This window comes from Ascaphus truei, chromosome 20 (genome assembly GCF_040206685.1).
Source record: "Ascaphus truei isolate aAscTru1 chromosome 20, aAscTru1.hap1, whole genome shotgun sequence".
NCBI lineage: Eukaryota > Metazoa > Chordata > Amphibia > Anura > Ascaphidae > Ascaphus > Ascaphus truei.
The window spans coordinates 20,967,484-20,995,400 of record NC_134502.1 but is presented as its reverse complement, the minus strand read 5'-3'; the positions used below and the strand labels follow the sequence as shown (position 1 = coordinate 20,995,400).

The window sequence follows — 27,917 nt, the reverse complement described above, 5'->3', positions numbered from 1 at the left end:
CAATGTTTTGCTGCAAAGTCAATGGCAGCTTCTCTAAACTTAGCAACTGGCTCCTGGTGGACCATTACTGAACAGACGATTACAACATAAATATTTATAACACAATTAATTATGAGTGTTAACATTTCCAAAACTTCACGTGTACAAGAACATAGTTGAAAGTTTGGAAACAACACAGTCTTCAGCATACATACAATAGTAATTAGATAATCTGAAGTCAACAAAACAAGGCCAAAGACATATTTTCTGAATTATAACATTTATTTTTTTTGTTCCTTTTGCGAGCGAGTAACAGGCCTGCTTGTTGTCTCTTGAATTTTCCTTTTTCTTTTGCCACCAACTTTAGGCACAACAGAGCCACTTTGAGTGGCCTCTGGCACTTCACGGGCAGGGCTTGTGGCCAGTGACTGTTCACCTACGGGGCTTGTGGCCAGTGACTCACCTACAGGGCTTGTGGCCAGTGACTCACCTACAGGGCTTTTGGGCAGTGATTCACCTACAGGGCTTTTGGGCAGCGATTCACCTACAGGGCTTTTGGGCAGCGATTCACCTACAGGGCTTTTGGGCAGTGATTCACCTACAGGGCTTTTGGGCAGCGATTCACCTACAGGGCTTTTGGGCAGCGACTCACCTACAGGGCTTTTGGGTAGTGACTGTTCACGGACAGGGCTTGTGCCCAGTGACACATGTGAGCAAGTTGGTAGACACTGCACAAGTGATGGTTGGTCTGTTTCATGTGTGTCTTGTTTTGTTTTTGTCGCCTCCTTTGTAGGTGTCTGCTGCTGAATTTGTACAGATGGCAGCGGTAGGATGTCATCAGGAACCTGCACAGCAATGTCTGCTACTTGACCGGTAACATTTGGGCCTGGTGAATGAATATCAGATGAATGTGGTGAAAACTGACCTGCATGAACAGATCCTGGCTGGGAGGTGTTGAATTGTGGTACATTAGTCATTCTCCAGTAATTAGCTTGTGTTTGCTGAACAACTAATGCTTCGAATGAGGTGTTGATTTTTTGCAACTGTTTAGGCACTTCAATGAAGACTCTGTGGAGATGTGCCAATTGTGATACTGTTTCTTCCTGCAGTCCAATCATCCTTTCCAGCACTGTCATCATGTCTGAATGGCGACGATTTTCTGCGTCCACTATTTTTCCCTCTGAAGCTACAATTGCATCGTATGTGGAAGTTGATGGACGATTTGGCGGTACAACAGTTTCTATTGGCACCTCTTCATGGTCACATGATTGTATTTCAGTCTCTTCTGTGGCGTCATCCTCATCATACTCATCATCCTCATCACCATGATGTTCTAAAAAGAAATGTACACATTATTAAATGGCATGTTAATGTATGCTGTGTTACTATGTAATTGTACTGTGTCCTAAGTAACACCTAACATGTTAGCATACGTTTTATAACCTCATTAAAAACTACCTTGACTTACGAATAATGTTTGGACTCAGTATGAAATATGAATGAATGAAAAGTTGCTCTAAACTCAGAAGTCCTACATGATAATTAACATCACTAACACAATACATGTTGCCTTACACTTAATTTTCACTGACACTAAGTAATCCTATTTAAAGAAGATGTGCAAAACAAATAATGCACATGACAACATAACATATAGAAGAGCACATATTATATGGCCAGCAAATGATACACTCACCTTCTAGTAGTGTTGAGCTGGCTGACCCAGGTGAAGACACTTGTTCCATCTCAGGTGACACATGTCCTCCAGGGGCAACTATATATAACAATAACATAAGTTTTACATTTACATGTGTAAATATTGAACAAACACTTATTGTATGTTCTGTATTTATGATTAACTAACAACATCAGTTCCTTAACCGAAAATGTGTGTGAAAGTGAACATAAATAGTTGTAATAACACTGTACATGCCTGTGTACTTAGAATTTTTGAGTTCCCTAACATACAACATACTATGTTTCTGCAGTAATGCGTGAGGATAAATAGATTAAATGAGTACATAAAAATCATATGTTGTGTAGTGATATCAGTATCATAATGTACATAACTATCATGAGATGACCATTCACAATGGTTATCATGAAGGTGGTCATATTGCAAAAAGTGTTGTTTTTGGTAGAGGATATGTGTGGTACATTAATCGAAGATGTGGCACACCTGAATGTGGCTGTGACTCAACAAGACAACACATGCAGTGTGTGATAATGTGTCTTTCATAGTAGTTCAACTATAGATATGAGTGAACTAATGTGTGACGTACGCTTTGATAAGTAATGAGTTGTTGGGGCATTTAGTAGCTAGAGTTAAGCTTTCAAATGAGTGTGATTAACTTCAGTTGTGCTATTCAGGTTGTAAGAAAGGTATTCCCTTCCCCAAAAAGCCTAATCAGCCACACCTTTCAATGACTTGAAACAGGTGCAAATGGTGTGAACTAAGTTGACCGTGAAATGAGGCTGTAATTAGTGTGTGTGCTGAACCCCACCCCCTCTGTTGAAGTGTATGCTGTGATGAGATATTAATTGCAGCTGCTTTAACACAATGGTAGATGAGCTAAGTAGTCATCTGCAGTGTTTAAGTTATGAAAACAATGACATAACATATGATACGTGTGCCTCATTATGCTGTCTGTATATGACATAAAGCAAAAATGGACCTTTTCATAAGCAACTATAGATGTGTTAGTGCCAGTGATGTTTGTAGGCCGTTACATGCAATTTCTTTGATGCATGCTTAAAATAGGCAGTAATGTCATGTTTGTCGGAGTAAAATCAATAAAATACACAATAATATGATACATATTTCTGTTCTGTACCTGTAGCTACTAATAATTTCTCATGAACATGTGTTACACATGTGTACTACCCTGTTGTTCCCCATCTTCGCCCACCATCAATTGCTTCCACTGCAGCTATGCATTTTGGGAATTCACATGTAAATGAGCACGCAATGGCACGTGCTATATTAGTTACTGCTTTTAGTAGGACTACTACATATATGTCTATTTTGAGATATATATATACAGAATCAGACATATACATATATAGATGCAGGTATGCTTATATTGTGAAGACAGTATAAAAAGCAGTGTAAATATGCAAAATAACTGTAAGCAACGACACGCCTAGTACAGTAATATTTATCACCTGCTGGAAATTGTGACGGATAAATTCCAATGTCACGGTCACCAGCCAAGCCTTCCACGACGACGGTAAGTAATTTTGGCCGAAGCAGCTCCTCCAATGGAGTCAATATGAGACGTTGTGGTGTGGGCCCACCTCCAGTGCCAGTAGCATGCACGCGTTGGTCTTGTATTTTCTTTTTCAATTTGGACCTAATATCATCAAATCTTTTCCGACAATGATACTTGTCCCTGACACTATTCCCACAGGCATTGACACCAATGACTATTGTGTCCCACATTTCTTTTTTGCTTGCTGCACTTGTCCGCCCTTGAAAAACATATAAAAGATATGAGGTAAATTAATAATAATATAAGCACCAGTTTCCTACACTGCTAGCTGTTCCAAGAGATAGCAAACATGCTGTTTTATGTGTAATATGTGCAGCACATGAGCATTCACTACTAAACCTATACATGTAAGCAAGGTTGCATTCATATTGTATGCAGTTCTGGCAAATTGACCGCCTGTGTTTATTTGTCCTTGTAAGGCATGATAAAAAGCTGTGTTTCCACACTAATGAACATAGAAAGATATTGTGTACCCATATTTGCATATGAACAAAACTCAGATGACCTAGGATCACATGTATTTGAATAATAAATGTAAAGTTACACTTACCTACTAAATGTCCATAGAGACTGTCATAGTGCTCCAGAATGCCAGTGACAAGAGCCCTATTTTCCTGGCCATTGAAGCGAGGATTACGTGGCTTCTCCACACGTTTTTTCCGAGCAGGTTTAGGGTCAGAGCTTGGCTGGTGCTGACTGGACTCTCCTTCTTCCAATGGAAGAGCCTCCAAAAGCTGGCCACCAGCAAGCACGCCACCACCAGACACCCCATCAGCAACTGCGCCACCAGCAGCACTCCCAGCACCAGCACTCCCACTCCTAGCACCAGCACTCCCACTCCTAGCACCAGCACTCCCACTCCTAGCACCAGCACTCACACTCCTAGCACCAGCACTCACACTCCTAGCACCAGCACTCCCAGCACCAGCACTCCCACTCACAGCAACAGCACTCCCACTCCCAACAACAGCACTCCCACTCCCAACAACAGCACTCCCACTCCCAGCAACACCACTCGCAGCACCAGCACTCCCACTCCCAACAACAGCACTCCCACTCCCAGCAACACCACTCGCAGCACCAGCACTCCCACTCCCAACAACAGCACTCCCAGCAACACCACTCGGTGCACCAGCAACATCACTCCCCTGAACAGAACATTCACTCCGACGCGTACTCGCATGAGTAGCACTCCCACTCCCACCAGCATCACTCTTCCCACGCTTTGCGGGCATACTTCCAGCACTCACAAAAAACAGACAAGAAATGTACAGGCAATCACACGACCCACTTCCACATATAAAACAAGACAAAGATGTAAACAAAACAACAAAGGACAAAGCTCACCCAATACACAACAAGTCTCTCAGTCAATATGCAAATCTTCAATCGTCCAGCTCTGTGCGTCTCTCTCTCTCTCACTCCCAACAACACAGAGAATGATTAGCAGTACACGTTGCCTTTAAATATGGCGCGCAATCAAAAACATGCTTGTTTCGCCTGATTCAGCAAGATTTGTGATTGTGCAACCTAACAGCACCCCGCCACGCACGCCGATACACCTGTGTGTGATCGGCTCATCATCGTGAGAGTGGGCGGATTTGTTTTCTGGTTGATTTTGAATGTATTCGGCACTTACTGCATACGGAGAGGGAAAAACGCCAATAACATGACTAATCGATAAGCTTGCCGATTTCACATAATCGTCGCTTACTGCATGAGGCCCATAATCTCCTAATAAGGTCCCTGTAATTCACTTTTCATTTTACTTGCATACATGTAAGAATTTTCACTGGTATATACCACGTTTTAACTGCACTAAGTTATATTAGCTTACACTTAGTTTATTAACCCCTTCAGGGTATATTTCAAAGTACATTTGTATGCATTTAGCATAGGGACCTACTATTGAGACTTACCTTGACGTTGGTTGCAGGCTTGTCATTATTTGATCAAAGGATGTAACCAAAGTCTCCTTTGTCTTACAGACGTAGGTTTCACTATGTATATTTATTTCCCCAATTATTGTTAGCCCAATGGGAGAAGCGCAGGGATTCACGTTCTAAGTATTTAACTATGTATTTTTTGTCATATTGGATGTAGCATTGGGTACGTTTCTCTTTTGTCGAATTCTTTAGTTGTTCACATTTCTGGATCGAACACCAAGCAGCATTAATTCTCCACTCCTGGTCAATATCCTGCAGATTTCCCTAGCAGCAGGGAATTTAACTTTTACATCTCCCTCCAGATTTGGTGGAGTTTGAGTTTAACACCCCCAATGTGAATAGGGGTGTTGGCATGCCTATCAGTTAGCATGTGAGACATTGGGTTTAAGGAGATCGGAGACTATAGGTGATGCAGCAGAGTTAACGACAGGAGACTTGCATTTGGAAAAGTAAATGTAGGGTTTTATTCAGCAAAAGTTCAGCAACAGAAAACATAGCCTTTTCTTGTCCCAGAATGAAAAAGTCCATATACATATAGCATAACATATGTCATACCCTGTGTCCCTCTACCGTCTTGGACAACTTCATCTCTCTCTCAGTGTGGGCTGTACGTTGGACTCGTTAATTTTCCTGCCTATTCCAGGATTGGATTATCCTCTTTGTGGCTGATACCCAACATACTTAGCTTTGTAACAGGCTTCCCCCTGTTACAGAGACCAACATTAGACCAAAGTGAAGACCCCCCGACAAGATAAGCGGGTCCAATACTACAGACAATACCAAGGCTCAGTGAACTGTTGACAGGAGAGAAAGAGAGTTTGTTATATTGAAGAATGGATAAGCAATAACCCGTACCTCAGATAGTTGTTGAGTGGTGATAGAGTGGGGAAATGGCAAGGTCCAGGACAGACTTGTCCTTGGACCCAGTGAGTTTTGAGTGAAGAAGGTAGCCTTTTCTTGTCCCAGAATGAAAAGTCCATATACACATAGCATAACATATGTCATACCCTGTGTACCTCTACCGTCTTAGACACCTTCCTCTCTCTCAGTGTGGGCTGTACATTGGACTCGTTAATTTTCCTGCCTTTTCCAGGATTGGATTATAATCTTTGTGGCTGATACCCAACAGACTTTGCTTTTTGTAACAGGTTTCCTTCCTCCTTTTACAGAGACCAACATAAGGGCCAAAGAGTAGAACCTCTGACAAGATAACCGGGCCCAGGACTACAGAGATTACCTAGGCTCAGTGAACCGTTGACAGAAGAGGGAGTTTTTTAAAATGAAGGGTGGACAAGCATAATCAGGGCCACAATGAGCTATTGAGTGGAGATAGAGGGGTGCAATGGAGAGGTCCAGGACAACCATGACTTGGGCCCCAGTGAGTTTTGAGTGAAGGAGGTGGGAGGGAAAATGACAATCCTGCAAATATTATAAACAGAATTTGATCAAATTAGTATCCTGTTATGTACACGTAAAATCCCAATTTTCACAGAATACAAGATATGTTACATTTCAGTATCAGAGGTATTATGAAAACAATTAGGGTTCTGATAATGTCCTTGAAATAAAGCATGGCTCCCACTGGCCAACTGGGTTATGTTCTGGATTTCTGAGGTATGAGTTTATTAATTAGTTTTAGGGTTCTGTCTGTGTGCTATTAAGAAAGTTTGCTGAAGGTTTTCAAGCTATTCCTGTTATGTAATAATTTTATTTCTTTTTATATATTTTGTTATACTTTCAGTTCCATAGCTCCATATTATCACTGTCCAAATGTAGCACTATTGCTTGAGAAGAATAATGGTGCTCAAATACCTTTGTTGATGCATTTTTTCCTTAATATCAATATACTGTAACTGCAAAACTACAGCTTATAAGAGGTATCCTTACTGCATCTACTATATCTTTCAGTAAAGATGCTACTTTTACCGCTTTGAACACAACCCAATAGAATTGACCTTCTGTAGTTTATCTCATGCTACTCAAAATATGTTTGTGCACTTATAATAATACATTTACACAGAGCTACCTGGATCTCCTTGTTCCTCAGTGTATAGATGATGGGATTGAGTAATGGGGTGGCGACTGTGTACAGAAGAGAAGTGATTTTCATTACAGTCAATGACTGTCCTTTGGATGGAACCACATATTTAGCAAACAATGTCGCATAATATGTGCACACAACGGCCAGGTGAGAGCTGCAGGTGGAGAAGGCTTTCTGTCTCCCAGCGGTTGAGGATATCCTGAGGATGGTGAGGGTGATACAGATATAAGTCACAATGATGAAGATAAATGGGAGAATAACACAAGGGATGCCTAGAAAAGATAATACTGTATCCGCAATGTATCTCTTTGAGCACAAATGTTCTAAGAGAGGGGTTAAATCACAGAAGAAATGGTCAATGACTTTGGGATTACATAACTGAAAAGAACAAACCAAAATAACCATATTTAGTGTAGCCATAAAACCTAAGAACCAAGACCAAAAAAACTTTTTGCAGCAAAGCTTAAAGTCCATAATAGCAGAGTAACGCAATGGGTGGCAGATGGCCAGGTATCTATCATAAGACATCACTGTAAGGAGGAAACATTCAGTAGTTGCTGAGGTAGCAAATAGGAACAATTGAGAGATGCAGCCAGTGAGAGAGATAACGGCCCCTTCTGCCATTATTACGTATAGCATGTTTGGCACAATATCTGTGGTTAGCAAGATGTCAGACAGGGACAGGTGACTGAGAAAGAAGTACATGGGCGTTCGGAGCTTTTGGCTGGTTGACACCAAGACAATGATCAGGACATTTCCAGCTAAGGTGCAAATTTATAACAGAAGGAAGATAAGGAAGAGTAAGATCTTGAAGTTGTGAATGGCTGGAAATCCCAGAAGCCGAAATTCTGTCACTGTGGTCAGATTCTCCCGGAGCATTGTGAGATGTTAGAGTAAAAGGAGATCTTCATATTAAATATCAGTTCTCGTGCTGCAAGAAGAAAGAGTTTATTCAGACATACAGATGCAGCGGCCATTATTTTAACAAATCACGAGGCGTATACCTCGGAATACCCATGTCATGTTGCGGGATTTCGTCAAACCGTACCGCCTTAAGACGCGAGTGCAGGCGAGTGCATAAAATGGCATTTTAGTGTTCTGGCTTTTAAACACCTGAAATTGACACAGTAGCAAAGTACTGTACACATTACAATTAATTCAATTCATTGCATTAAATTGCACACAATCCATGAATTCAAACAATGCAACCACGATAAACACGTGTGCCGGGGGCGATTGGCCGCATTCATGCCGCGTGGAGTAGAGCAGCGCACACGAAAACGGCACCATGATTTGTTAAAATAATGGCCGCTGCATCTGTATAATACATATAAGACATAAAATCCTTTTTTTATATTAATGGTACACAAAGTACACTATTTTATTGTACTTTGTATAATAAATATATATATATATATGTTTATATATATATATATATATATATATATATATATATATATATATATATATATATATATATATAAATATACACACAATATATATTTATATATATTTGCTAAAAAACAGATTAGGGATAGGGACAGAATAGCGGATACATGTTACATACAGTACATATTCAAGATGAGGTTAAAAGAATACAATATGTCCATCAAGTTCAACCTATGAAATATTTCGACGACAGATACTGTACAGGACTTATATATTTGCACTTCCAGTATTTAAATCCAGAGGAAAACAAACAAAACCCCAGTGAAACATTGGAGGAGTACTTTGGGAGAAGATAAGGGATCACCACAAAGAGTTGGAGAAGGAGTACTGATGTCTCATAAGTGGAAAAATAAAGTAATTTGTGACTCTAAATAATGGCAATAAGGTTTCTCTTGCCTCTCACACATAGTTTTTCCGATGGCTTCTGGGAGGGTAAATCTGGTTATATCTGTATAACACTTAAAGAAAATGAGGCTTCAGTGGTAATTTACCCCTTTTTGTGCGTACCAACTATTCCCTTCTTCTCCCCATGTGCTTAAAGATATGTAGTACAAGTAATGCAGGCGCACATATTGTGGCACTGCCCAATGATCCAATTGCAGGAAAGTAATAAAATAAATTGACGTTACTTGGGATAAATCTTCCCTTTGGTTAATGGTTCCTAATACAAACCACAAAACGATATAAACAATGTATGTTTCAATTGAAACTTAAAATAGAAGTGATAACTGCGGAGAGATTTGCAGATGTAACCAGCGTCATTGTTTCCTCTGGTGGGATATGTTGGGATATGTTGGGATATGTTGGGATGTGATATGATGTTATATGATGTGATATGATGTGATATGATGGGATATGATGGGATATGATGGGATATGACGGGATATGATGGGATATGATGGGATATGTTGGGATATTCTTCTCTGTCACTACCACTGAATCTTAACATCCACTCCAACCAGATATCCCTCTTACAAACACTGTGGGGCTTATGCAGAGAGGATAGAGAAGGGAAATAGCACCATATTTTGGAGAAAATACTTCCCAGAGAAGCTTCTCCTGCAGAGAACATGGAGAGATTCATAAAATTCTCCACAGCAGGTTTCTTTACTTTAAAAATTGCCAAACACGTGGAGAGATTGGTAAATTCGCCATGTTAAAATAGGGTGGTATGCAGGTAGCATAGATGCACTGCAACTCGCCATTTTGCCCTATATTATAGTGAGTTCAATCTAGCCAGAAAAACTTGGCAATTTTGAATCTCATCAGAAAAATGAGGTAACGCAGCTTTCTGCATACGACCATAACTTGCTCCAATTCTGTGGCTATTTTCTTGCCGTTTTCACATTAAATAACGTTCCTCTCTGCATAAGGCCCTGTATATAATACTTCTTTAGGTTTGAAAGCTCACAAAATATCAACTACTTGTTTGTCCAATAAAATGTATCATGTCCCCTAATCCCTCTCCCTCCTTTGTTACTACATGGCGGAAAGGACTAACACGGCTCCCCACCCTCACTGAATCATATTGGAACTATGGGATATTTAAGTAATAATCCCTGAAGAACAGGGCATTACTGGCCAATAATGCCCTGGCTGGAAGAGTTGAAGGCCCGAGGCGAAGCCGAGGGACTTTACACCCAGCCAGGGCATTATTGGCCAGTAATGCCCTTTTCTGAGGGGATTATTACTATTATAGGCTAAATGTGGGCTAATTTAATAAATAATAGACACTTTTGTATAGTTAAATAGATTTTTTAATTAAAATAAAATGGTAAATACATGAAACCACCTCTATATACTCTTAGGCCTCGGTCCCGCTGCGCTCGTTGGCGCGGGCGGCAATGTAGCGAGTTCTCCACCAGCAGGGGAATCCTCGCGAGCCGGTCCCCCCTGGCGGCACAGCTGACTACACGCTGTAGCGCGTCAGCCGCTAGGAGACACAAGAGAATGGTGTTTCCTAGCGTTGACGCGTCATGTGGTGTGGCTGTGAGCGAATGGGGAGGGGAGGCTTCGGGAGGAGGAGAGGCTTCGGGGAGCGGGGAGGAGTGTGGAGTGAAAGCAGGTGAGTGCCTGTCTGTGTGTGTGTCTGAGTGCGTGCGTGCCTGTCTGTGTGTATATGTGTGTGCCTGAGTGCGTGCGTGCGTGCCTGTCTGTGTGTGTGTGTGTACCTGAGTGCCTGCCTCTGTCTGTGTGTGTGTGTGAGTGCGTGAGTGCCTGCTTGTGTGTGCGCGCGTGTGTGTGTATGAGTGCGTGAGTGCCTGCCTGCCTGTGTGTGTGTGTGTGTGTATGTGTGTATGTATGAGTGCTCCAGCCCGAGTCCGTGGAGGGAGGGAGGGAGGGGGGGGGAGAGTAGCCGGTCCCTCCTGCAGCCCGTGGAGGGAGGGGGGGAGAGTAGCAGGTCCCTCCTGCAGCCTGTGGAGGGAGGGGGGGGGGAAAGTAGCAGCTCCCTCCTGCAGTCCGTGGAGGGAGGGGGGGAGAGTAGCGGGTCCCTCCTGCAACCAGTGGAGGGAGAGTAGCAGCTCCCTCCTGCAGTCTGGGGAGGGGGGGGAGAGTAGCGGGTCCCTCCTGCAGCCCGTGGGGGGAGAGTAGCAGCTCCCTCCTGCAGTCCGTGGAGGGAGGGGGGGAGAGTAGCGGGTCCCTCCGCTCAAGCCACGCCCCCCCTCCCTGTCAAACCTCCCACCTCCCTCCCACCTCCCGCCCACCTCCCGCTCCGGCTCCCGCTCCCTACAGACCGCATATCGCGGTCTGTGTATTTCAGAGCACCGCCTGTCAGCAGTGTGGGTGCGCTGACTCTGGGAGCGGGGCCTTAGCCTTACACTGCAGATATCTATATCCACACACTGCCGCCCCCTCTGTGTACACACACACACACACAGCAGCTCACACACAAACTGCTGCTACACACACACACAAAACAGCACACCACACACAACACAATGCCTGTACACACACACACACACTGGAGCTCTAGACACACAACACAGCACCTCCTCTACACTCACTACATAGCACCTCTACACATACAGCAGCAGCTCTACACACACAAACTCTGCTGCTACACACACATGCTACACCCATAAACACTGCTACTGACACACACACACACATCAGGTCTACACTCACACAAACTGCTGCTACACATACAACAGCACAACACACACACACACACACACTGCAGCCACAATAAAAAATGCAGCCACTTACTAACCTTTGCACTCTCCCCCCCAGCTCTACACACAGCACCTCTACACCCCCTCCTCCCCCCACCACCACCACCACCCCCCCCCCCACACACACACACACACAACACTGCACCTCTATACACAACACACTTACTTCTTTGCAGTCTTCCCCCCCCCCTCCAATTCAAAAGAATCTGCTCAGAAAATCGGTCAGTTCAGGAGGGGGAGGCGTCAAACCGTGGCTGATACTTTTTGACCAATCCCCTGCCATGTCTCAGAGCTTTTACTTAATTCAAACCAATCCCCTGCCCTGTCTCAGCTGTTCTGAAAGCTGATTGGCTGGAAATAAACAGATTGAAAACTGCATTTTGCAAGCGGCTGAAATTCAGGGCATTACTGTGGGTAATGCCTGGAATTTTAACCAATCAGAGAGCAGGGTTTTCAATAATGCCCTGAATTTTACTGCTTTAGCCTATCATCTGAGTTATAACAGGATATGTTGTGTTATCTCTAGGGACAATGAGTCTAGCTACATCTGTTTTGTCAACTCTGACAATAGGAAAATGAACTGTATGCACCAATCTGTGGAATAATTTACTGGTTTTCTTTACGGTCTTACTCTTTAATAATGAAGTTGCATTTTGGGCTGTTATAGGATCTCCTTTGTTGTACATGCCCTGTACCACATCTGTAACTCTCAGGACACATATCGGGGCTGGAAATCCTTTCCTTAGCGTAATTATACCTCGCCTACTTTATGGATCATTTTCCCAATCACCTGCTAATAATACTGTGTGAAACTTTATAAATAAACAGAACATACAAATACAGCACATGGTTAAAAAGACTTGTATGTGTTTAATCCTAAAGCAATGATACGTCGTGGTATGATTGGAAACATTTTATTAGGGAGCATTTTATAACCCTGTGTACAAATACACTACTTATGCTCAAAATGATTAATACTGGGACTTTTCAATGATGTTTACTTTTTCTGCTACAAATTAGTTTAATGGCTTATTAATTTTTATTGCTGAGGTTAGTGATTACCCAACTACATTATTTCTTAGTGAAACAATTTGTGACACAGGGGCATTACAAAGTTTCCAATCTGCAAAATTGGAGCACAAATGTAGCATAAAGGAAGGGAAACTTCTGAACGTGATGGGATATTTCCTACAGCAAATTTGTTGCACTTTTCTGTACATGTTTTGCTCTAGTTTTGAAGCCCGGATAAGCAATTAATGTCCAAGAGAATAATCTCTGTATAAAACTGAGGTAACAAAAAATACTGTCCCATTATTACTTCCCACAATAAAATATTATTATGGGTAGAAGGAGTGCCTCAGTGAGTAAAGACACTGACTGGCACTGAGTTTGAACTTGGTTCAATTCCTAGTGTCAGCTCCTTGTGACCTTGGATAGGTCACTTTATCTCCCTGTGCCTCAGGCACCAAAAACATAGATTGTAAACTCTACGGGCAGGCACTATGTCTGCAAAATGTCTCTGTAAAGCGCTAAGTAATACTAGCAGCACTATACAAGAACATGCTATTATTATTATTCAGCCGATCCTAAGTTCCCTACATATTACAATCTGGAGTAATATTTCTCCTGTGCTGCTCACATAGATGCAAAAAGAAAAGCATTACTATTAATTATAATGATAAATCATACTGAGATATCAAGCATTAACCAGCATGTAGCATTGTTACTCCCTTGTTTATGAGTACTTGCCACCCAGATGACTTTACTCTACTTACTATTGGTCTTTTATTCAATTTCCAGATAGTTTTATTTCTCTCCAAGTCCTGGAAATAATATTTCTCAGCAGCAAACGTTCAGAACTGAAAGACGGATGTTTGAAGGTAATGTTTTTTTAGAGTGAAAAGCAAAAAAAAGCTCCCAGAATCCAATTGGATGGAAACTGAGCTGGGTCTACTGAAATAAACACATTGTTTGCAATTGTTAAGAGAAATTGGACCTCAGGAAACTCCGTTATTAAAGTGGAATAAGTATTGGGGAAAGCATGCATGCCTAATAATCCAGGGGAATTAGGTGAATGTCAATGTACAGCGTGGGTGATCAAACCACACTAATCATCCAAACCTTTTAGGCAGAGAATCCTTACTGTTCCTAAGGACAGAGCACTGAAGAGAGGAACATGTGGACTCTTTAGTCCGGAGTCAGGGGTTCTGGTGCAAAAAGATAATACTTTACATTTTTACTACCCAACAATTCAATACTATCATTCAGCTGATTCTAACTTCCTTGCATCTAACAAGGTGGGGTAATATTTATCCTGTGCTACTTACATAGATGCAAAAAGAAAAGATTTAATATTAATTATAATTATAAATCTGACGGAGACATCAAATATTAACCCACTATGTAGCATTGTTACTCAATCGTATCTGAGTACTTACCCCCCAGCTGTGAATGAGAAGACTTTACTTACTATAGGTCTTTTATTCCATTTCCCGATAGATATTCATTTTGGTCCAAGTCATGGAAATAATATTTTTCAGCAGCAAACGTTCAGAACTGAAAGACGGATGTTCGTAGGAAGATGAGTGTGTAGGTAATAGGGTTTCTCTCTCCCATTGCAGTGCAGCCTTTCCCAGGATAAGCTCTGTATTAAACCTGTGCTGCTGCTCTGACCTCTTATACATGCTCACAATAGGGAGGGGAGTCTTTGTGGAGTTGGAACTTTACAGAGAATTCCACAAAGACTCATTGGGAAGTGGTTTCTGGGGAATAGAAAATGATGACGTGTGACAATGGGATGAATGAATCAGATATGAGTATGATTGTATGTATATGTTTATTTATAAAGTAAAACCAATGTACACAGCACTTTACAGAGTTAGAATGGAGACAGAACTTGATATAATATACAAAATCACACAAGTGATTTAAATAGCAAGATAACTGAAAGGATTTGGGCCGTACCTGCCCCACAGAACTTAATATCTAAAATGTTAAATGGTAGACTTAAAGAATAACATGTGAGAAAATGCAGTTGAGAACAGCTTTGAGGGGACTGGTCCATACATGGGGAGCGTGAGGAATAGTCTCAGGGTTAAATTAACCAGGCACCTTAATAAGGAGGTGATATTTCAGGCATGATAAGTAAAGGGGGGGAGGAAGGGATAATAAATTGGTGAATATTTGGGAGGGATGGAGGGAATTCCATAACAAGGGCATCAAAAGTGAAAAGCGTTTGAGATGTGAGAGCACTATAGAAACAAATGGAGCAGAGAGTGGACGGCCTTCAGCAGAGTAAAAGGGATGAGAGGGGGCATAGCTGGATATAAGACATGCACTATAACATGAAGTAAGGAGAATATAGATCAGAAATAGAATGCTATAATCAAAGCGGAGTTTAATGGGGAGTCATTGGAGGGATTTCAGAAGGAGAGAGGCAGAGACAGATCTAGACCATAGAGATCTCTCTCTCAGCAGCATTCTGGATACATTTTAGAGTTTGAAGTTGGGAGGCAAGAAGGCCAGAGAGAAGAAGGTTGCGATAGTCAAGTTTAGAGTATGCATGGGCAAGTTATTCACAAAGACCAATTCCCTATAAATATGGAATTTATGTGCGCTTGTGAATATTGGCAGGTTGATTAAAATAAATTACAGTACATGAACCTAACTCTTTTCAAAAGTATTCAATGCTGCAGCCGGTTACTATTTCACCATTTGATTAGAACCTGAAGTATTGGATTTGCTGGATTGTGAGAGAGAGGGAGAAAGAAGGAGCCGATGGATACATCCATTCAGATTTTTTAACATGTGAATATTCATCCTTGAATCGAGTATTAATATAAACACAACAAATAATTTGGGGGCCAAATTTCGATACATTGTTTAGGGGGGATTATGATGGGCACTTTATTTGAGACGTGACGTTTCATGCAACAGTGGCCGTTCAGTCGGAAATTGCAGGGAGACAATCAGTGACTTGGGACTGGATTTCAAGAGTAAATGTAGGAGCTTAAAGAAATAGTTGTATCATCTGCATAGCAGTAATATTTGAAATTAAATAAAATAATGAGATCCCCAGGTATGAGTGTACTGTATATAGAGAGAAAAGGAGTGGACTAAGGACAGAGACCTGAGTGCTCCGTGGGTGGTATAGGAGAGTCAACAGTAGAGGATTTCAGCAGTTTCTCTCTCCTGGTGCAGGGCCTCCAGCTTGCAGGTGTCCTGTCAGGAATAAGATGTCTCCACACAAGCACACCTTCACATGAATACACAGCAGTCAGATGTGGATACAACTGTGTTTTATTCATAGGTTCCATCCTCTCCATCCTCTCCTTCTGCCCTGGACTTGCACCCAAGGGGCTTGAGGCCCAAAGGGCCCAACCTCAGCCCCCTTAGCCCCTGATGGGGTATGGTAGAGTAGTCCCCGCTCCCCAGAGGGAAGGACCAGAATACCACACAATTTAGTGGAGTGCCAGCTTTTGTTTTTGTTTCAAATTTTTTATTGTTTTTTTTTACCAAAGGAGTTTATCACAATATCAGGAGTATTCTTGGGGAAAAGTTACATATGAGTCTCAGAAAAGGTTTAACAGTAAATCACAAAAATGAATACCTTACGGCTTATGGAAGGGAATCGTGACTAGCGTTCGCCCGGCGAAACCTCACATGGGCTTGCCGTCAGGCTAGAACTTGGCCCCTGCCCCTGGTAGAGGCTGTATTAATGTACTAACATTCCATCGTTCTTCTCTGGGAAGAAACAAAGGATAGAGAGAGAACGAAGGGAAGGAAGAAAGAGAGAAAGAAGGGGGAGAGGGATGGGGGTGGTGGGGGGGAGGAGGGCTGGGCTAGGACAGAGGGACAGGGAAGGGGACAGAGGGTGGCCCCCTCCCACCCCGTCGGAGACCCCCTGAGGCCGGGACAAGGCAGCACATGACCCGGCTCAGCCTACTCGGGGATAAGTACCACTGGTATAGGATTTTGTATGTGTTTCCCTTGATGGTTGTGCAGATTGAGGTTTTAGCTGCTGCCTCCCAGATGTCTTCCCAGTCATCTCTATCTATTTCCAAATTGAGGTCCTCAGCCCATTTTATCATACAGTATAGTTATGATTGGCGGATATCTTGGACCGAGCTAGCTCCAAGTAGATCTCCGAGATCAGACCTCTCTGGTACAACTTGACCCCACAAACCCTTTCAAAGGGCGTTGGGCCTTCAAACTTCGAATTTTTGGATACTGTTTGAAGGAACTGTCTGATCTGGAGGAACCCATACAGAGGGAATTTCACTTGTTGATGTTTCTCCTGCAGCTCCGCAAGTGCCATCACTGATTCTTTTTGTATGTTAGCCCTCCGGAACTGCGCAAAATCTTTAAGGTCACACCACGGAGGAAACTCCGGGTTCCCAAAAATGGGAATGAGAATGGAAGGGGAGGATACCAGTCCGTGCCTGTCTTTTGTTTTTGCCCAAATCTTCCACGTGCACCTCATGGCCCCCAGTCCCGTCCTGCCCAATAATATCTCCCCCCCCTCCTTCGGACCAAAGTATCGCTCCAAGAAACAAGGGAGAGACGTAGGAGGCCTCGATCTCCAACCAGCAGCAAGACGCTGGTCATTGTTCCAGATCACTGCTTGTTTTAGGTGGGATGCGTTGTAATATTTTATTATATCAGGTACACCTAGAACTCCACACTCCTTTGGGGCTAACATTACTGATCTACGGTCTTTTGTCTTTCCATATGAATTGGAAGATACTATTTTGAATATGTTTAGGAATGCAGATCGGAAGAGTCTGGAAAAAATACAGTAGCCTGGGAAGGATATTCATCTTAACCGATGCCACCCTTCCGAGCCACAAATTCGGTATTTTTTCCATCTCTGAAGGTCTCTTTTAATTTCAGAAAATAGAGCGGGGAAATTACTTTTAAATAGTGCTGAAAACTTGACAGCTATTTTAATCCCTAGATATTTTATGCTCGTAGAGCTCCATTTATAATTAAAGTTAAGTTGTAAAAGCTTTACATCCAGGGCGGGAAGGGATAGATTCAGGGCTTCTGATTTGTCGCTGTTAATTTTGTTCCCTGATATCTGGCCAAATGTCTCTAATTGAGACTGGAGGTTAGGGAGAGTCACCATGGCGAAGGTCAGAGATAGAATAACATCGTCCGCAAATAGGGATCTTGTACTCGGTGTTCCCAATGACGACTCCATTTATGTCCAAGTCTTGTCTGATTGTTGCCGTGAGGGGCTCAATTGACAATGCAAAAAGGGCAGCCCTGTCGTGTACCATTCTTTATTTTTATGGAGGTCGAGGCTCTGCCTGGGAGTTTTACAAAGACCACCGGGTTTTTATACAGTGCTCGCACTCCTTCTAGGAAGGGCCCCCTGAAGCAGAAATGTAATCATTGTTTGGTCTAAGAAATCCTACCTGATCCTATCAAAAGCTTTTTTGGCGTCCAGGCTCAGCAAGAGTTTATAAGACTATAAGTGTAACACCCTTATACACCCCCCACCCCTAAAGGAGACCTGTCATTGCTAGATAAGTTTCACATACTTTGGTGTGGTGGTGCATACCTGTGAGGTAACAGCAGCCTGAGTGCTATGTGGGTGGTATAGGAGGTCAACAGGACAAGACTTCAGCCAGCTTGCAGGGGTCCTGTTAGGAACAAGATGTCTCACCCACAAGCACTCCTTCACATGAATACTCAGCAGTCAGATGTGAGTACAACTGTGTTTTATTCATAGGTTCCATCCTCTCCATCCTCTCCTTCTGCTCTGGACTGGCACCCAAGGGGCATGAGGCCCAAAGGGCCCATCCTCAGCCCCCTTACCCCCTGATTGTGTAAGGTGGAGTAGTTCCCACTCCCCAGAGGGAAGGACAAGAATACTACACTTAGTGGAGTGCCAGCTTTTATACCTGGGGAGGGGGATGTAACCCTGCCCCATAACAAGGCAGGTCCAAGTACTGACAGGCATCACACATGTTACCCAGTTAGTACCCTCCCAGGTATGACACTCCAACTGCTGGGAGAACTGCACCTGAATAGAGTAACAATGTATCAATCCAGGCTGCAACTGCAAGCAAGGCCCTGTGCAGGAGTTTAACCCCAACACTTCCTGTTCCTATAAGGACTTATAGTTTGATTCCAGCGGAAAGGCTATAGCCAGGGGCACTCGGCTACATCAGGATCAGATGTAGAGCAAGAGGAGAGGTTGGAGATTAGCTTGGATTTCTAGGGCAGATAGGACAATGGAATGTGATATTATGAGTGTAGTGTGAGAGGCAGGAGGAATAATGAAAAGGAAATGAGTGACAACAAATTAAATGAGCTAATGGTCAAAGAGTGGAACAGTGGAGACATTAAAGTCAGGAAGTAAACAGTTTCTTGCAAAAACAAAGTCTAAACAGTATACTGGATTTATTCAATTGGCTGAGACCATAGGCAGGGATTAAAGAGGGGAAGCGAGAAGCCTGGGAAACCGAGGATTGATGGAAAGCCTGTTTTCGGAGTCTGAAAGGAGAGAAAGGGGGATCCTGTACCTTTGGTTAATAGATGACGACAACTTGTAGAGAGAGTGGCGAGAAAAATTAGACATTGCGTTAGACAGTGTGAAGCTCTAAAGAAGAAAAGGAAAGTGAAGGCATAAGGAGTAGTTTGTACCGGGCAGAGAGTAGATGGGAAGAACATGTGTTCGTGCAAGCTGTTTTACAGGTTGTATAGGTTTGTGTGCAGGATGAGTACAGAAAGTGGAAACATTTTGTGAATGGAGAGTAGTGGAGAGAATGAGTGAAAGGGAAATATGAACAGAAGAAGAGTAAGAGGGGGGATAGAACAAACTAGGTTTGAGAAGAGTGCAATGGTAGTGAACAGGAAAAGGAGAGAAGGCCTGAGGGAGTAGTGGAGAATGGTGAAGTCTGACAGAAAGAGTGATATTTGTAGGATAAAGGCCTTTATTCTGTAAGGTGATATAGTGCCAATCAGGAACTAACTTATGTAAAGCCCCATTGACTTCAGTGGGGATTTCCATGCAATACTCATGGGTCTGTGTAGTAGTGTAGTACGCACAGTCAAGTGTACTCCACAAGAATCAAGAACTCAAGTGTCCTCCTCAAAATTCCACCAACACCTGGAAATATCAACAACTGCCTTCCATATCTACAGTTGTCTTCCGGTGGTTGAATCTCTGCTGCTGTTGTGGAACATCAAGATCCTCGGCCTCCTGCCACTGGTTACCAGGGCCTATTTTCAATTCCGATGGACTTCACCTCCTGGTACAGATGACCTGCTCTGTTTGACGGCACTCATCGGTTGGGTGATTTTCACGGTAGGGGTAGCCAGCCTGATGTAATAAAGGTGAAGCCCAGGCTGACTTCCCCAAAACCGTGTGTAATGGCCGCCTCTGCAAGGCTTATTTTGACCAATGTATAGGTTTTTTCTTTGTGTAACACCTTCCAGAAAAGATCTAATCACTGATGTCTGGAAGGGGAAAACTTTATAAATTGGGAACAGGGAATGTAGTAACTGTATATGTATATTAAACACTTTATTCCCCGTAAAGTAAAATGTATTCCCCATGTTGAAGTGTAGCATTTCCCCATACAGTTAGCCAGGCAGAAATGTATTTTTTGTTTCTGCTGTTTTTTTGTAGGCAGAGATGGTAGTCACTTAGCTGGACTGCATACAGGAAAACCCGGTTTTGTGACGACTGGTTGGGAGCAGCTATGTTCCTGGACAATGGTGAGGGGAAGGGCTCTGACTCAGTGCTGGAAACTGCTTTTCTGCAGTAAAAAGCCTTTGTTCCACCTAGGCATGGAGGTGGCTACCTCACAGGTGCTATGGGACTGGCCAGTGTAACAGTTGCTGAGTTTCAGACCCATGGGCATGATTCTCTGCGAATTAGAACACCGCCTTTCAATAGTAAAGGAGAGAGCCTGAGGAAGCTAGCCTAGCGAAACGTATTGCTCTAATTTGCCAACTCTTTTCTCCCCCGGAGGCCACCGTAGCGAGGGAGTGTGGGTCGTTCCAACTGTGCAATCCAACAACTGCTGCCTGTAAGTTGAATCAGGGAGCGCCCTGATGCTACAAGCCCCATGGACTTTGCTTCACCCAACGGGAGGCTTTTAGAAGTAAGTTTGTTCTACTGTGTGTTTCTTAATACATTTAATGTGGTTTACTTCAACTCTTTCTGTATCTTACTGTTACTGGGGGAGAGCATTCAACAGATCCTGGCAAGAATGAGATTCATGAGAGGACAAGGAGAGACCCCAGTATCCAGAGGGAAAAAGAAAAGAAACCTTTGAAAAGCCTGCACTCACACAAGGCCGTATGAGTATTTATGTTGTACATGGTTTCAATATCCATCTTTCAGTAATACATCCCTGTGTACAGTAGATTACACTAAATAAGTACATTTACTTTGGTTCGGTTTTACCCTTGTGCATCGTTGAGGTGTTAGGTAAGTCTGGCTACACTGTTAACCACTCTGCTTTTCTTTATATTTTACATTGCATATTTCAATTTCTATTGATTCGCGCTCCCCTTGTTTTCTACCCCTGAAGTAAGAGGAAAGGATAGAAGTATATTGTATGTATCAAAAGAATTATCAGGATTAGTGGTAGAGCAAGAGGAGAGTTTGAAGACTAGGGTGGATTCCAGGGCAGATACAACAATGGAATTTAAGATATTATTGGAGGCTGTGGAATAGTGGAAAGGAAATGAGAAACGGGTAATGAGATGAGCTGATGGTCAAAGAGTGGAAAGGGGGAGACATTGAAGTCAAAAAGTGAGTAGTTCCTTGTAAAAATGAGGTCTGAACTGTTGTCATCCTTATTTCTACTGGAAGAAGTCAAATGGCTGAAAGCATAGATGCAAATTGAAGAGAGGCAGCTCAATCAAACAAGGGATCAGCTCAATCAAACAAGGGATCATCGATGTGTCAGTTAAGAAGGGTGGGGGTGTAAGAGGAAAGCAGGAAGAAATACCAGGATTCAAAGTCTGGTAGAAAGTTGAAGGGGTTCATGTAGAGATAGTTGGTCAATAGAAGACCAGAACCTGCAGAGAAAGGGGAGACGGAGGTTGGACAATTTGCACCTCTAATGAGGAAAATGAAAATGAAAGAGTATGGAGTAGTTTGTACAGACAGTGAGAATACAAATGGGGAAAGGTGTGTGAGAGAGAGAAAAGACAACATAGGAAATAACAGCCTCTAGTGCAGAGTTAGACTGAGAAAGCCAGGTTTCTGAGAAAGCAAAAATATTCAGAGAGTGCTATCACAAAAGATCATGAACAGTCAGAAGCTTGTGAGAGAGAGAACATTCCAAAGAGCACAGAAGCGAGACAAAGGTTGGTTACATCCTTTGATCAAATAATGACAAGCCTGCTAACCAAAGTCAAGGTAAGTACATTTGTATGCATTTAGCATACGGACCTGCTATTGAGACTTACCTTGATGTTGGTTAGCAGGCTTGACATTATTTGATCAAAGGATGTAACCAAAAGTCTCCTTTGTCTTACAGACATAGGTTTCACTATGTATGTTTATTTCCCCATTTATTGTTAGCCCAATGGGAGAAGCGGAGGGATTCACTTTCTGTTTTTTCACATATGTATGGCCAATCTTTTTCACTAGCTGCATGCTCCTAACACGGAGAAGCGCGGTGAATATATTAATTTGTTTTACATTTTTTGTTGGGCTGAATCAAATCCCTAGCAGCACGCTTAAGCAGGCACCGCTATTAGGGTGTGATTAATGTATTTAGCGAATCCACCTGTAACGGCTTATTGTGCAGCTTATGGGAGGTTAGTCCCTCCTTTTTCAAGGTATATAATCTCCCAATAAGGTCCCTGTAATTCACTTTTCCTTTTACTTGCATGCATGTAAGTATCTTCACTGGTATATACCACGTTTTAACTGCACTAAGTTACATTAGCTTACACTTAGTTTATTAACCCCTTCAGGGTATATTTCAGTGTACATTTGTATGCATTTAGCATAGGGACCTACTATTGAGACTTACCTTGACGTTGGTAGCAGGCTTGTCATTATTTGATCAAAGGATGTAACCAAAGTCTCCTTTGTCATACAGATGTAGATTTCACTATGTATATTTATTTCCCCAATTATTGTTAGCCCAATGGGAGAAGCGCAGGGATTCACTTTCTAAGTATTTAACTATGTATTTTTTGTCATATTGGATGTAGCATTGGGTACGTTTCTCTTTTGTCGAATGCTTTAGTTGTTCATATTTCTGGATCGAACACCGAGCAGCATTAATTCTCCACTCCTGGTCAATATCCTGCAGATTTCCCTAGCAGCAGGGAATTTAACTTTGGCTACATCTTTAGTCTCTCCTGTTTCAAATGCCATTGTACTGAGGTACATTGGATGAGTGTGTCATCAACTACCCCCCTCTTTGGTTAAATCTCCCTCCAGATTTGGTGCAGTTAGAGTTTATCACCCCCAATGTGTATAGGGGTGTTGGCATGCCTTTCAGCCTGGTTAGCATGTGAGACATTGGGTTTAATGAGATCGGAGACTATAAGTGATGCAGCAGTGTTAACGACAGGAGACTTGCATTTGGAAAAGTAAATGTAGGCTTTTATTCAGCCAAAGTTCAGCAACAGAAAACATAGCCTTTTCTTGTCTCAGAATGAACAAGTCCATATACACATAGCATAACATATGTTATTCCCTGTGCCCCTCTACCGTCTTGGACACCTTTCTCTCTCTCAGTGTGGGCTGTACGTTGGACTTGTTAATTTTCCTGCCTAATCCAGGATTGAATTATCCTCTTGGAGGCTGATACCCAACAGACTTAGCTTTTTGTAACAGGTTTCCTTCCCCCTGTTACAGAGACCAACATTAGGCAAGATAACCGGGCCCAGGACTACAGACATTACCTAGGCTCAGTGAACTGTTGACAGAAGAGGGAGTTTGTTAAAATGAAGGGTGGGTAAGTCATAATCAGGGCCACAATGAGCTATTGAGTGGAGATAGAGGGGTGCAATGGCAAGGTCCAGGACAACCATGACTTGGGCCCCAGTGAGTTTTGAGTGAAGGAGGTGGGAGGGAAAATGACAATCCTGCAAATATTATAAACAGAATTTGATCAAATTAGTATCCTGTTATGTACAAGTAGAATCCCAATTTTCACAGAATAAAAGATATGTTACATTTCAGTATCAGAGGTATTATGAAAACAATTAGGGTTCTGATAATGTCCTTGAAATAAAGCATGGCTCCCACTGGCCCACTGGGTTATGTTCTGGATTTCTGAGGTATGAGTTAATTAATTAGTTTTAGGGTTCTGTCTGTTTACTATTAAGAAAGTTTGCTGAAGGTTTTCAAGCTATTCCTGTTATGTAATAATTATATTTATTTTTATACATTTTGTTATACTTTCAGTTCCATAGCTCCATATTATCACTGTCCAAATGTAGCACTATTGCTTGAGGAGAATAATGGTGCTGAAATACCTTTGTTGATGCATATTTTCCTTAATGTCAATATACTGTAACTGCAAAACTACAGGTTATAAGAGGTATCTTGCTATACTACACCTTCTATACCTTCAGTAAAGATGCTACTTTTACCGCTTTGAACACAACCCGATAGAATTGACCTTCTGTAGTTTATCTCATTCTACTCAAAATATGTTTGTACACTTATACTAATACATTTACACAGAGCTGCCTTGATCTCCTTGTTCCTCAGTGTATAGATGATGGGATTTAGTAATGGGGTGGCGACTGTGTACAGAAGAGAAGTGATTTTCATTACAGTCAATGACTGTCCCTTGGATGGAACCATATATTTAGCAATCAGTGTCCCATAATATGTGCACACAACGGCCAGGTGAGAGCTGCAGGTGGAGAAGGCTTTCTGTCTCCCAGTGGTGGAGGATATCCTGAGGATGGTGAGGGTGATACAGATATAAGTCACAATGATAAAGATAAATGGGAGAATAACACAAGGGATGCCTAGAAAAGATAATACTGTATCCGCAATGAATCTGTTTGAGCACAAATGTTCTAAGAGAGGGGTTAAATCACAGAAGAAATGGTCAATGACTTTGGGATTACATAACTGAAAAGAACAAACCAAAATAACCATATTTAGTGTAGCCATAGAACCTAAGAACCAAGACCAAAAAAACATTTTGCAGCAAAGCTTAAAGTCCATAATAGCAGAGTAACGCAATGGGTGGCAAATGGCCAGGTATCTATCATAAGACATCACTGTAAGGAGGAAACATTCAGTAGTTGCTGAGGTAGCAAATAGGAATAATTGAGAGATGCAGCCAGTGAGAGAGATAACGGCCCCTTCTGCCATTATTACGTATAGCATGTTTGGCACGATATCTGTGGTTAGCAAGATGTCAGACAGGGACAGGTGACTAAGAAAGAAGTACATGGGCGTTCGGAGCTTTTGACTGGTTGACACCAAGACAATGATCAGGACATTTCCAGCTAAGGTGCAAATGTATAACAGAAGGAAGACAAGGAAGAGTAAGATCTTGAAGTTGTGAATGGCTGGAAATCCCAGAAGCAGAAATTCTGTAACTGTGGTCAGATTCTCCCGGAGCATTGTGGGATGTTAGAGTAAAAGGAGATCTTCATATTAAATATCAGTTCTCGTGCTGCAAGAAGAAAGAGTTTATTCAGACATACAGATGCAGCGGCCATTATTTTATATATACACAGACAGTATATATTTATTTATATATTTGCTAAAAAAAACAGATTAGGGATAGGGACAGAATAGCGGAAAACATGTTACATACAGTACATATTGTAGATGAGGTTAAAAGAATACAATATGTCCATCAAGTTCAACCTATGAAATATTTAGATGACAGATACTGTACAGGACTTATATATTTGCACTTCCAGTATTTAAATCCAGAGGAAAACAAACAAAACCCCAGTGTAACATCAACCACTGATGTCTCATAAGTGGAAAAATAAAGTTATTTGTGACTCTAAACAATGACAATCAGGTTTCTCTTGCCTCTCACACATTAGTTTTCCGATGGCTTCTGTGAGGGTAAATCTGGTTATATCTGTATAACACTTAAATAAAATGAGGCATCAGTGGTAATTTACCCCTTTTTGTGCGTACCAACTATTCCCTTCTTCTCCCCATGTGCTTAAAGATATGAAGTACAAGTAATGCAGGCGCACATATTGTGGCACTGCCCAATGATCCAATTGGAGGAAAATAATAAAATAAATTGACGTTACTTGGGATAAATCTGCCCTTTGGTTAATGGTTCCTAATACAAACCACAAAATGATATAAACATTGTATGGTTCAATTGAAACTTAAAATAGAAGTGATAACTGCGGAGAGATTTGCAGATGTAGCCAGCGTCATTGTTTCCTCTGGTGGGATATTTTGGGATATGTTGGGATATGTTGGGATATGTTGGGATATGTTGGGATATGTTGGGATATGTTGAGATATGTTGGGATACGTTGAGATATTCTTGTCTGTCACTGTCACTGAATCTTAACATCCACTGCAACCAGAAATCCCTCTTACAAACACTGTATATAATATTTTTTTTAGGTTTGAAAGCTCGCAAAATATCAACTACTTGTTTGTCCAATAAAATGTATCATGTCCCCTACTCCCTCTCCCTCCTTTGTTACTACATGGCAGAAAGGAATAACACGGCTCCCCACCCCTCATTGAATCATATTGGAACTATGGGATATTCTGAGTTATTACAGGATATGTTGTGTTATCTTTATGAACAATGAGTCTGGCTACATCTGTTTTGTCAACTCTGACAATAGGAAAATGAACTGTATACACCAATCTGTGGAATAATTTACTGGTTTTCTTTACAGTTGTACTCTTTAATAATGAAGTTGCATTTTGGGCTGTGATAGGATCCCCTTTGTTGTACATGCCCTGTACCACATCTGTAACTCTCAGGACACATATTGGGGCTGGAAATCCTTTCCTTACTGTAATTATACCTTGCCTACTTTATGGATCCTTTTCCCAATCACCTGCTAATAATACTGTGTGAAACTTTATAAATAAACAGAACATACAAATACAGCACATGGTTAAAAAGACTTGTAGGTGTTTAATCCTAAAGCAATGATACGTCTTGTATGAAGGAAACATTTTATTAGGGAGCATTTTATAACCCTGTGTACAAGTACACTACTTTTGCTCAAATTGATTCTTACTGGGACTTTTCAATGATGTTCACTTTTTCTGCTACAAATTAGTTTGATGGCTTATTAATTTTTATTGTTGAGGTTAGTGATTACCCAACTACATTATTCTTTAGTGAAACAATTTGTGACACAGGGGCATTACAAAGTTTCCAATCTGCAAAACTGGAGCACAAATGTAGCATAAATGAAGGGAAACTTCTGAACATGATGGGATATTTCCTACAGCAAATTTGTTGCACTTTTCTGAACATTTTTTGCTCTAGTTTTGAAGTCCGGATAAGCAATTAATGTCCAAGAGAATAATCTCTGTATAAAACTTAGGCAACAAAAAATACTGTCCCATTATTACTTCCCACAATAAAATATTATTATGGTAGAGGGAGTGGCCCAATGAGTAAAGACACTGGCTGGCACTGAGTTTGAACCTGGTTCAATTCCTGGTGTCAGCTCCTTGTGACCTTGGATAGGTCACTTTATCTCCCTGTGCCTCAGGCACCAAAAACATAGATTGTAAACTCTACGGGCAGGCACTGTGTCTGCAAAATGTCTCTGTGCAGCACTACGTAATACTAGCAGCACTATACAAGAACATGCTATTATTTTTATATTATTATTATTCAGCCGATCTTAAGTTCCCTACATATTACAATCTGGAGTAATATTTCTCCTGTGCTGCTCACATAGATGCAAAAAGAAAAGCATTACTATTAATTATAATGATAAATCATACTGAGATATCAAGCATTAACCAGCATGTATCATTGTTACTCCCTCGTATATGAGTACTTGCCACCCAGCTCTGAAGAGAAGACTTTACTCTACTTACTATTGGTCTTTTATTCCATTTCCAGGTAGTTTTATTTCTCTC

General features: G+C 41.8%; 1 protein-coding gene across 1 annotated transcript; it reads right to left on the bottom strand.

Annotated features, from left to right (window-relative positions):
* Positions 1 to 260: 260 nt before the first annotated feature.
* LOC142471011 (uncharacterized) lies at positions 261 to 25,439 on the bottom strand. The gene is made up of 6 exons (XM_075577809.1): positions 24,536 to 25,439; positions 21,835 to 21,904; positions 3,802 to 4,091; positions 3,145 to 3,450; positions 1,676 to 1,753; positions 261 to 1,312 (listed from the first exon to the last, which is right to left on the bottom strand). Exons 1-6 carry the CDS (start codon positions 25,437 to 25,439, stop codon positions 261 to 263), a joined length of 2,700 nt encoding a protein of 899 aa, XP_075433924.1.
* Between the last annotated feature and the right edge of the window lie 2,478 nt (positions 25,440 to 27,917).